Genomic DNA, 12,810 nt, shown 5'->3' with positions numbered 1-12,810 from the left:
TCTTATCTTAATACATATAAGAAAATAACTACCAACTTCTTTTAAAGACCGTTATAAGAAACTTATTCTCTCACTTCAATTCTTTGACTATCAACTATCAATTAAAGGTGTAGATAATTGTAAAAATCTCATCCTAAAAGAAAGTCTTAAATATAGCTCATTTATTTAAATATTTTTCATTCAAACAGCTTTCAAAAATATTTTTCATTCAAACAGCTTTCAAATAAAAAAATTCTTCCAAATCTTACCACTAATTCTACTGATGAAAATTTAGAATCTATCTGATGACATATAACTAAAAATGACACTTATAAACAAGTATACAGATCCTTAACTTAAAAGGTTTGGCTTGTTTTCCCGCGCACACAATTTCTCTTTCTGCCTTCAATCTCGAAACTATATCTCCCTTACCTTAAGAACTTCCTAATTTCAAATATATTTACTATTAACTCATAAAGAATAAACTTGAATATACATATAAAATTCATTAATTAAATAATGATATAAAGCCATACTTAAATTACCAAAATTTGCTCAACTAGATAGTCCTCCCCACACAATCTTATAATATCCATTTTAAATTCATAAAACTTTAATACTAATATCATTAAATATTAAATTATATAAATCTATATAATTGATAACATAAATCCTACTCTTACCTTAATATAGGGCTCGGTTGGGCTCTTCCCGCACAGCTTGGCATCTTCTCCTCTCAACAGAGCCGCCAACCCTCTTCCTTCTATTGGCTTCTTCTTCTCTTTCAACTTCTTCTCCTCCTACTACTAGAGTTCGGCATATGAGGCTCGACTCTCTCCTTCACCGTGCACACCTTCATGCAAAGTCGTTCCTCTTCCTTAACACGTGAGCATAAATTCGAAGGCACCTTGACTAGGGCTTGGCTTCCTCTTCTCCTACACGAAGTCCTTGCCCTTTATAGACTGCAACACGGCTCGAACCCACACCAGAGTTTCACAATTAGGGTTCGAGGGGCCGACTCTCCACCAATGGCTTCGATGCTTCCTTTACTTTCTTCCATCATGCATCACAGTCAAAGTTGAAGTGCCTAGATTAGGGCACGACTTCAGTTTTCTTCTCTTCTCTGTCTCCCACTCTCGCTTACTTGTTCTGATCACTTGTTTCACTGGGATTCAAAAGAAGCTTGCTCCTTAAGCAAAACTGCGAAAACGGTTACTTCTCGTGTTGATTCAAAAATTATTTTTCATATTTATTTTATATTGCTATTTTTATATTTATTAATATTATTATTTTAAGAATTCAGCTATTACACCTGATGAGAGAAATACAACCAATGCATCACTCAATCCCTAAGATACAATTATCGAAGTGAAAAAACGGAAGCTAGTGGCTGTCCTAAAAAAACTCACACCAAAAAACTCCCTTGTAAACCCTAATACAGCACAAAATAGGAAAGTACTAGAAAGGAATGAAAGAAAATGAGGAAAATGGTTAAAATTGGAAATAAAATGAAAAAAATAGGGCTGATTGGATTGGTCTTCACATGACCACGAGGGCCACTACATTCCTGTGTCCCACTCATATACAGGAGACGCTCCCGTGTCAATATCAGTCAAAAGCATCTATTTTGACATTTAATTTAAGATAAAAAAGCATAAATCATTGCCTACATTGAACTTCTGCATTCTGTAGGCATTTAAGACACTGGCCTGATAAGACAGATTTTGCTCATTTTCATGCCACCAGATGGAAAAGCTAGAGAAAAGAAGCAATAAGTTTTTTCAGTTAAATCATGCCCATTCAGTAAAATACAGAAAAGAGGCATCATTCCCAGCACAACATTGTGAGATACAAGGTCTTAATTTGTAATTGTTCACTAAATTTTCAAAGATGCTCAAGTAATGTACTTACATCTTTCATTTCACGCAATTCTTCTAACTCTTCTAAATTGCAGTTTAATGAATGTAGTTTGGCATTTCTCATTGAAATTGTAGATTCAACAACATTAAAGGAAGCTGTTAAACTTTCCAATTTCTTCTCCAACTCTGAGACGTTCAGTTGCAGTGTCAGCCGCTCATCTTCAAATTTCTTTATCTTGATACTAATCTGTATGTTAGTAATAAAAAAGTTCAGCTCATGTTGTGCAGATAAGTGAAATTAATTTGGATCTGGCATATTGTAAACGTAAACTTTACAAAGTTCATATTAATCTTGAGAAAAAAAAATACAATGATGTGTTACAAGTTGGAACATCAAAATCTGACAAAAGAAACAACCTCATCAGGATTCTTCTTCTCAAGTTTTTCAAATTTCTCCTCAAGCGATTGTTTCTCCTTAAGCATCACCTTAATAGTATCTTTAGATGCATGCATTTCATTCTTACGCATATTCAAATCGTCCTGAAGTTTTGTTATTGTCTGTACCAAGACAAACAAATAGTTGTCTAATTACATGTTTTTCTGTAGCAATTCAATGGTAAAAAAAAAAGCATGATATTCTTCAAGGAATTTTCTTTAAAAGTTTTTGATAATGCATTGTAAAACCAGAAGACATTTAAAAAATAAAGGAAAATACAACAAAAAAGAAAATACCTGAAAATCACTCAAAATATTCCTTACATAACCAGCATTTCCATGATGATTATCAAAACTATGCATGACTTCTCCAAAAGATAGACATCCCTGTGAGCTCAGTTCTGCTAGTTTGACCTCATTGTTTTGTTTATCCATTAGAGAAGCCTAGTAAATCATTTATACAACAGTATAATATGAGATGGTAAATCATTTTACATAACAATTAAAACATGCAATATACAAGAATGAAGGTGTGACACTAAAGAACTGAAAGTGGTTTTATCATTAAATTTGTGCAACACTCATTAACAATGAAAGAAGTACCTGCAGAGCTGACTCTTTGTCATCACATAATTTTTTAAGTTCATCACGATCACTACTAACTTCTTGTAGGTTTTGCTTCTCAGAATCCAAGGAATCTTTTAGCCTTGCCAGTTCCTTCTGCATCTCAATTTCAAGCTTCTGTCCTGCTTGCAATTCTTCAAGCAACTACACAAAGCAAAACAGTTCAGTGGATCCCTAAAAAAGGGCTACAAATTACGAAGTAGCTGTAGCAGGTAAATCAACCTCAGGCAACAATATTATTAACATCAAGATGCATATACAAACAAAAAAACCAGGTTATACCCACTGTACTGAAGAAAAGCTAAAAATATGTTAATATTTAAAGTTCAACAACTAAAAACTCCAGTCATCATAGGAAAAAAGTGCATATTGTTTATGCATGAAAGCAAAAGACTAATAAAGCATGATGAAACAACAAAGGTGCATCTGAATTTTGTTGTGCAGTTTGAATAAATGATGTAAAGCTTATGCTTCATTGATTCTGCTGAAAAAAAAAAAGCCTCATTGCATTTCATAAGTTTTTATATTAACATGAATTTGAGTTAGTCGAGTCAGCTACAATCCGTCAGTGCAATATGAACAATAAAATTGGCGCTATGTAGAAAACTAGAACAAAATTGTAATGTGTGTTAAATCATTGTAATTAAGAATGGGAAAAAGCATGTGGTGACAAAAAACACCCAATTTGCTTCATTCTGGAGGCAATTTCATGGTGCATTACTGTAAATAAACGGATTGCTCATATTGTCATCAATCCTTGGTGATCCATGACAGCTCTCATGTGGCCATCTTAAATTTTTAGAAAATTAAATGACTGAAAGCTGTAGAATATCTTTATTTTCAAAGTAATTAGTAGTTTCCATAGGTAGATAATATCAATTGCAACCTACAATCCGGTAACTTAAAGAGAGGGGTAAGATCTGTAATAGAAAACACAAAATTCAAATATTTTCTCTGTATGGTATCAGAGCTTTAGAAGCAATAAATCTGGAGTTCTTTTGTGACATAAAGCAACTTTTCCCCAAACACAGCAAGTGCAGCTGATTTGCCCCAAGACCAGTTCAGCCCCAACCAGTCCTTCAAAGCATGAATTTCTCTCCTATTTGGAGCGATGACCACTCTTCTTTACCTCAAGTCTATATATATGTTATTTCTTCATGTTTATGGCATCTTTTTACCATTTTTTTTTTCAAGATAGCCCTTGCGTCCCAGTTTCTACCTTCTATGTTTGTATCCAAAGGTAGGTGTTGCTCCGGTTGTAACTCGTCCGAGGTAGTGATCTTCATCCAAGGTCGAGTAATGCTCCGGTTGTCGCACGAGAGAGTATTTACTTCTACTTACCATCTCCACAACATTCCATTCACCGCCATGTCGCCGTAATTGTTGCAGCCGCTCTGACGAATATTTCCTGTCTTTTTCTGCAAGCTGAGAAGGTGGGAGAGGGAGGAATGTAAGGAGGCCATGACAACATTAGAGCAGGATATAGCCGGAGCACGACTTATCCTCGGATACCATCATTGCAAAACAGATAGACGTTGAAGGAAGAAATCTGAAGCAAAAATTGTACCATAATCAAATAAAACAACATATAAATAATAATAGATAATTAGGAGGGAGAAATCCCTCCCCTAGGGATGCAACCCTAGCCCAAAAACAAAGGTCGGCCTCTCCCGTTGCAGCCCTAGATTGATAGAGACACAGTCACCGAACACTAACGTCGCCTCTCCTCTCCTTCCTCCTCTCTTCCTCAATGGCTAGGTAGAGCACAATCGAGCACCTATATGCACACACAAAAATTCTCTTCCTCCTTCCTTTCTTCTTCAAATTTCAGGACGCACGCCCAAGCTCCAGTCTCACTCGATTTATAAAGAGAAATCTCCACTTTGGCATCCCTACTCCTCGCTTCCTTTTCCCGAATCCTCGTTTCCTATCTCTTATGTTTGACTGCCCGATTCCTCGCATTATTTGCTTCGGTTTTTCGTTTCTTCACCCTCGTAACAAAAATACTGTGCAATGACAATGAACCTATATCTAGTCATTTTAGTACTAATCCATTCAAACTACAGTTGGCAACTAATAGCAATGAGTGTGGGAGATGTAGAAGTTGAAGGAAACCAAGATTCTTTGAAGCATGTAAAGAAGACAATTGAAGAATATCTGAAGCCAACAAGGTCTCTTTTTTCTTTTCCCGTGTCCTTAATAATGCATAACATCGCCTTATAGAGACGTTCATGAAGTGTCATTTCATGTTATTATCTTGCTTTATATTCCTCTATTGCACATTGATTTATAATTTTGTTTATGTTGTTCAATTTGCAGAACTATCATAATATAAACCATGTTGTCATATCAACGTTTAACATTTTAACATATTATTATGATCGTTTACAACATATTCTTAATTGCAATTTAAACAATTTTTATTTCCATGATAATCACATATTTAAATATAACTATCTTTTGTTCACCTACATTTATATTAAAGTAATCTCATGTTCAATTTAGATGACGTTAATAGTTTCTATATATGTAATAAGTGTAACTTAAGATAAATATAAAATAAATAAAAAAAAATGATAATAATAATTGAAACACAATGGATAACAGTCTTTATGGTTATATTTAGGAGCCCAATGTCTCACATGTCAAACCAATTGAATCATACAGCAATATCAGAGAGAGCGAGAGCAGAGGAGTGAGAAGAAGAAAGAAGAAGAAAAAATTGTGTAACCCTAACATGGGGGGGGGTTGACACGGCATTCAATCGAAAGAAGAGATGAAGACACCACAAAGCCAAAGGAGGAACCCGAGTCATACGCGTGGAGGAGGTTGAGGGAGAAGTTGAGGTTGCGGTGTGTTCGTCTATAGGTGACGAGTCAACTGTGTTAGTTTGTGTTGGCGTCCCGTGTGGAAGAAGGTTTTGAATCAAAGATGGAAAATTTTGGACAACTTCAACAAATGCAAGGAAACAATGTAGTCGTGCGTGTTCTTTGTGGGTGAAGGAAGAAAGAGAAGGCTTTTATGTGGGAGCTTTCAACACCTCGTGCAAGCCACTTCGAGCAATAAGGTCAAGCCAAAGCCCAACGATGCTACCTCACATTTATTGTGCAAAGGAGATGAGTAAAAAGGAAAATCATGAGAGAAGGTGACCAAACCAAGCACAGTGAAATAAAGGTAAGGGTCTAGGTTTTCTTTATACAAATTATTGTAGAAATTTGGAAAGAGCTTTATTTGTGGCTCTCATACATACATTAAACTTTGCTACACATATATAACATTGAAGGAAAAGATAGGAATCCAACAAAAATAAGAAAAGAAGATAAAAATATTTAATAAAGAGAATATAAGTAATGAAATATATTCTGAAGAAAGGAAATATATTATATCCCGATACGGATTGACACTTTCGAATACTCCCACTCAAGTTGGGTTATAGATATTGTATAAACCAAGCTTGGACAAATATCAGCAGTCTGAATTCATGTATGAATATAGCTGAGCTGAGCAATTTCATTGTTAACATTTCTGAGATGAAGTGTTAGTCAATCTCGATGTGTTTTGTTTTTTCATGATGCACATGATTTTTGGCTATACTAATAGTTGTTTAGCTATCAGTAAATATCTTAATTATGTCTTTTATCTTAATCTTATGTTCCCTTAATAGCCTTTAAATCTATATTCCCTAGCATACTTCTAGTGCAGGAGTACAATATTCAGATTATGCACTGCTCCAAGAGACAACTACTTGATTTTTGCTTCTCCACATGATGAGATTGAACCAGCCATATGAATAGTATCTAGTGCTTGATTTACTATAAGTTACCTCACCAGCTTAGCTAGTCTTTGTGTATATCTCAATCTCATAGTTTTCATATCTTTTGAAGAACAAATCGCATTAAGGAGTCATCTTCAAGTATCTCAAAATTCTTTTCACTACTTTCAAATGATCCTCAGTTGGGTTTTTTAAGTTTGCATTAGTAAAAATAAATAAAAAATTACAAAACCATGCCTCTTATATTACATGTATGTGAACTATAAAATAAAAAAGGTCATGTGAACTATTCACATCAAAAAGCAAAAGGCTATAATTTGGGTTAGTCATGTGTTGTCTTACTACACTGATTGAGTATGCAATATGAAGCCATGTATGATAAGTAATGTAATTTTCCCACAAATCTTTAACATTTTCTTTTATAAGAAGGATATTTTTCGTCACTCTGTTTAGCCTTTTAATGGAATCCATATGTTTTTTAGTATAATAACCAATTTCTGAGAAATTTGATAAAATTTTGGCAACTTAAATTGTACCCCAATTTTCATACCCCTCAGATTTCAATTGAATCTATTTTATAAAATTATACACAAAAAATCAATCAAATTCATGTAAAACACTATATGATATTATGAATGGATTTGGAGATATGAAATACGTAAGTTATATAATTTGTTAACTTAATTAAGGGTGTATTTGCGACAGCTTATTTATAGTGGTGGCGTTTTCAAAACGTCATCACCTGTTTGAAAATATCATTCCTACAACTTTTTGTAAAACTCCGTTATGATTTTACCATTAGACGCGGATCGTGGGTAGAACCCCGCGAACCTCTGCCCTAATTTCGCAACAAGCAGCGAGTCGATCCCGCACGCCGCAGCACTCCTGGGTCTCCATCTTTGGCAATCGTTCTCACAGGTAACCTTTTTTTTTTCCTCATAAATCCTCTGCCGCTACTCTGCTCCGGTTTGCATTTTTCCGTGAAGATGACGCTCCAAAGGCTTTCTGTTTTACGCTGCTTCTCCGTTTGTGTTCCTCCTATTGTTTGTATTTTATTATTATTATTTTTTTTTTGCTGTGGAAGTTGGCTTTGGAAACTCGTTTCAGCTTTTTCACTATGCTAAGCCATGCCTCTGATCTTTCGCATTTTTTTTCTTTTTTTGTTGTAGAAGGATTCGTGTGAATCTGATTTGGGAATGTGTATGACTCCTTCTATACATGTTTATGAAAAGTGTTGATCTGTTAGTTCTTATTTCTATACTTCTCATTTTTCTAATACTATTGTTTTGCTTTCCTTGATGGAATTGAGAGATCTTGGTGAACAGTTTTATGATCGTTTTCTAGAACATCTTGCTTCTTTTGTCTCCACTCTGCATCAGTGTTCTTAATTTTTATTAATATTACGATCCCAGCACAAGTTTTGTTGTAAGTAGCACAATCATGCGTAGGACAACTTCCATATGTTATTCTTGTTGGATGTTGCAGGAAACAATATTTTTCTTGTTGGACATCTTCAATATGTTATTCTGATGCTTTTATCAATCGATTTATTATTCTTGTTGGATATGTTCGATATGTTATTCTTGTTGTAAGTAGGACGATCATTGTATCTAGGAAAGTATAGTCAAAGCTACTTAAATTTTCAAGACATTTAAATTTTAGATAAGTTTTTTGTTTTTTTTTTTGAAGTTAACTGATGGATGATTTGATTGACCCACTAGATAAATTGAATAGTTGTTAGATTATAGTTTAGATGAAGTTTAAGCTAGCAAGATTGAACTTTATGGTTGGATGATCGTGGATTTTTTAAGATTTACTTATTCTTCTGTTCATCTTTATATTTGTCATTGTTCTTCTTGATGTTTTATTTTATTTTCAACGCTATTGCACTATTTGATCTATATGTTTCATTAGTTGCATTATGAATAAAAACAAAAAAAAGAGTACATCAACAATGTAGGACAAGGATGTGACAAATATTTTCTGCAATCTCTGTATTAAAGAGATTAAACTTGGAAATAAACCTACCACCTATTTTAACAAAGAAGGTGACAGAATATTTTCAAAAAATTTACATAAATGATAGGGCGAGATTACGATAGATTGAAATTCAAGAATAAGTGGGATCAACTAAAGAATGAGTGGAAGTTATGGAAGAATCTTAAACGGGGATCGACGAAATTGGGTTGGGATCCTGTCAAGCGCACCGTGGATGCTTCAGAGGAATCGTGCACTAAGAAGTTAGAGGTAACAATTGTACCCATGCGAACTCCTCAATTAGTTAACATTTATACTTCTATTTTGTCTAATATGCTCACACCACCTCCCCCATTCTTGTTGCAGGCAGTACCAAATGCAAAAAAAATTAAGTTGTGCGGAATTAAGCCGGACTTGGAAGATAAATTGGATGTTATGTTCAAGGGAGTTATCACTACGGGTCAGCATGCGTTCAACCCCAGTGAGCAGGGCTTTGCTGGCATCTCAGTTGACGTGATCCCTGATCAGGTTATCGGTTCAAGTGAAGGCCCTCGCATAAACCCTAGGGAGCTCGAGTTAACTGGCCAATCAAAGAGGCGTATGATGGAAGAAAAAGGAAAAAATAAAATTGTTACGTGCAGGCTCAATTGATAGACTAATAACTGTATTTGAAGCTCCGATATCAATTGAACCAGTGGCATATGATCCCACTATTGATGGTTTTATGAGTTTTTTAGATTAAATTCCAAAAGTTCTTGTTGATCCTATATTCTACTTAAAATGTGTTAGGGTTCTCGAAGACCCAACCCAGAGATAGATTTCAAGAGGCTCTGCCCCGAGCTGCGTCTTGATTATTTGATTCTCTTAATTGATAAATGAATCTTTCATATCTCATGCCTATTGCATTTGCTTATTGTAATGGATATTTTGTTTTAGGTTTTAGGTGAAGTATTTCATATGCACATTTTTTTTTGTTTTTTTGTAGTATATTTTCAAGAACAAGTTTTTTTTTTTTGATATTTGTTTAATTTCTTTGTCTTTCCTTTAAGAAATTGTTCATGCAAAATACAACATTCATATATAATAGATTGGCGGCGGCAAGTGTTATACCGAGAACGCCGCAGAAGAATGACTGTGGCAATTCTTATATTGTTATTAGAGTACTGCTGCTAAAAGAGAGTACGAACACCACGAATGACCTCGTCATTTATTAAGGATAAATGGGTGGGCGAGGTGTTTGTTGGACATCCCATAAGATTCAACAACATATTTTGCATGTCTGTACCCATTTTTTTCAATCTTCTGAACCAACTACGAATGAATCAAGACCTTGTAGGTTCGGCCAGAACTACTACAAGAGAAGTTTTGGGTATTACGTTGTTTATTTTATCTCAAAATGAATCAATCAGAGGAGCTATGGAGCGATTTCAGCATTCATCAGAGATAATAAGCCGATACTTCTCTAGTGGTATAAGAGCACTAATTAGCCTAGCTTTACAAGTAATTAAACCAGAAAATCCACTTTTAGTAGAACTCCCACCAAAATAGCCAATGACATGCGCTACATGACATTTTTCAAGGTTAGTCTATTCAATTCGTTTTTTTCATTTCATAATATAATTTATATGATATCACTGAGATCACTAACAAATCAATACAAAAATTTATTGGGGAAATTAACGGTACGCACGTCGATGCTCGACTCCCAAACGATGAAAAGGTCGCGTAGATTGGACGGTGTGGTTCACGTACACAAAATGTAATTGTTGTACGTGATTTCAACATGTGCTTCACATTTGTGAAAACCGGATGGGAAAGAAGTGCACATGACAGTCGTCTTTTTAGCTTTGCGGCGAAAAATAGCCAACAATGTTTCCCACACTCGCCTCAAGGTATGTTAACTTTGATTAATTTATTGGATTTTTTCTTCAAGGGTCACTATTAGTGTAATTCATGTCAGTCAAATATTATTTGGTGAATGTCGATATCCTTTAGAGAGAGGGTATTTAAAGTCATTTGCAGAAAAAATATCACATTCCTGATTTTGAGAGGTTTAGTGGCGTCGCACGTGGTAGTAAAGAGATGTTCAACAAACGTCACTCTTCCTTACGCAGGATAATCGAAAGGACATTTGGAGTATGAAAGAAGAAATGGGTCATTCTACATGATATGTCGACGTATTCATTTCAAAAATAGGTACATATTGTTATGACTACGACGCTGTCGGCACTAAAAGAAAGTTAAAAAAAAGTTTGGGGGGTCGCCCGTAAGAAGTTGCCAGCAGCCGGAATGGAAATCTCATCGCCCGCTTCGGAAGGACGTTTTAATTTACGTATATATATATGTATATAATTTTAGAAAAATATGAAATCAAACTGACCTCATATTTTTCATAGTTTAAATGAAAGAGCACTCTACCTCAAATCCTGTATCTACCCCGAGGGATAAACACAAGACTTGAGGGTGAGGCTCGATCAAATAAACTAAGAAAACATATGGCATCCGTTTGGGTCTGCGAAACCGTTTTATTTGCCGACAAGTTCCCCTATTTAATACAATTAATTAAATAGGGTTTATTTTAAGCTGGGTTCGGAAAAACTTCCTATAAGGGCAAGCCCCTATAGTTAATTACATCTTAAATGACCTAGGTCACCTAAGAAAACTCTCGATAAAAATCAGGGAGTAATATCTTCAAAGAAGCCAAAAGAATAGGACTTTTCGACGAAATCGGACGAAGAGGTGTGAAAGGGGAAAGACTCAAATCTGGAACATTGTTGAGATTTCCAAATGGAGAGAAACTAGGGGAGGCCACAGATCCTGAGGAGAACCTCAGTGACTTCCCAGTCTATCCTATGGTTTGGCTCCAACTGTAAAAAAAATTATTAAAGTGTTTCATCCTGCCAATTTTATTTAATTAGGGTTTATATTTACGTGACAGGGCCACACAAATTGCCTAGAAAATAAGAGGGTTTACGTCGTATCCCTCGGAGCCTAGAGCGAGTTTAGGGCTTAGATCGTACGGCAGAGCTATGCGAATGCCTAAAGAAAAGGTGGAGGATTTATGTCACGCTAGGCGAACAACCTCGAAATCCCATGGATTGTTGTTTAATTTCTAAGAAAGGAAATGTTTTTCTGGGGAAGACATGCTCTGCTGTTGAAGATGGTCGTGCTGCCCACTGCGCTAGCTCCAAGTTCCTCGACGTGACGAGTTTAAGTTTTCTAGGGTGTCCAGTTATAATGTTAAATCAAACGGCCCTATGGTTGTAGTCCTCTAAACATCCTATATAGAAGTGAAATATGTTTGAAGATATTAAAAAAAAAAAAAAGTGTGCGATGCAGGAACAAAAAATAGAATGCACGTGGAACAGTAGCAGGCAATAAAAACAGGAGCAGTATAACATGCTATACAAGAAGAACAGTAGCAAGTAGAAAACATAATAAGTGTATCATGCTTTACAGTACGGTAGCAGGTAGAAAAATAAATGGTATAACATGCTGTATAAGAAGAGCAGTAGCAGGTAGAAACAGAAAAATTAATTGATGTAAAATGTAAAGCAAACCTGTACGCCCGTGAGATCCGTTGTTCCTTAAGTCAAACCTAAATGCATCTCAAAAGCAAAGTCCGAAAGAAACGTCGTCCAGGAAACCCGAGGAAAAGCGGAGAAACTCGAGAAAAATCAACGAAAAAGACTAAGTAAAAGAAAATTCTCAAAACTCCTAGGGAAATCCCGAAAGAAGGAAAAAGTAACACGAGTGCCCCGTCTTAAAGCTTCGATAAAACAAAGAAACAAAATTCGGATGGGGGACCGCAAGCACTCGTATGGGACTAGGCTCAGCTATATTTATTCTCGAGGGTCCACGAAGGCTACTCGGTCACCCGAATATATAGAACCTGCCACTCATCTAGAAGTGTGTCTTGAACCTCACTTAGGGGGCTATTTCCCAACCTAAACAGGTATTCGTCAGGTGGACAACCAATTTTAAAACATATTTTAAAATTTATGTTTTTGAATTACACACAAATTTTTAAACATACAAAGAAGAATTATCAATTTTTGTTTCGTAGAAAAGTATATTTTTGTTTGAAAATGGTTTATCAAAACTTATCTTTTTTTTTTTTTAGAAATCTTTGTTGTCCACGAGTCGATTACGCTGTCAGGCATA

General features: G+C 35.3%; 1 protein-coding gene across 5 annotated transcripts in view; it reads right to left on the bottom strand.

The window, feature by feature from the left end:
• LOC110031904 (kinesin-like protein KIN-14I) overlaps positions 1-12,810 on the bottom strand; it is a 127,081-nt gene that overhangs the window by 31,158 nt on the left and 83,113 nt on the right. For 4 of the 5 annotated variants that reach the window (XM_020735336.1, XM_020735331.1, XM_020735334.1 and 1 more), the window contains 4 exons: positions 2,877-3,041; positions 2,571-2,717; positions 2,256-2,396; positions 1,891-2,085 (listed from right to left, as the gene is read on the bottom strand). In XM_020735336.1, the coding sequence (XP_020590995.1) occupies positions 1,891-2,085; positions 2,256-2,396; positions 2,571-2,717; positions 2,877-3,041 (648 nt within the window). The remainder of the gene's footprint in view (positions 1-1,890; positions 2,086-2,255; positions 2,397-2,570; positions 2,718-2,876; positions 3,042-12,810) is intronic. The other variant, XM_020735335.1, reaches the window with a different exon arrangement.

This window comes from Phalaenopsis equestris, unplaced genomic scaffold (genome assembly GCF_001263595.1).
Source record: "Phalaenopsis equestris unplaced genomic scaffold, ASM126359v1 Scaffold000864, whole genome shotgun sequence".
Classification (NCBI taxonomy): domain Eukaryota; kingdom Viridiplantae; phylum Streptophyta; class Magnoliopsida; order Asparagales; family Orchidaceae; genus Phalaenopsis; species Phalaenopsis equestris.
Note: the sequence above shows the minus strand (reverse complement) of the source record. Positions and strands in the feature narration are given on the sequence as shown.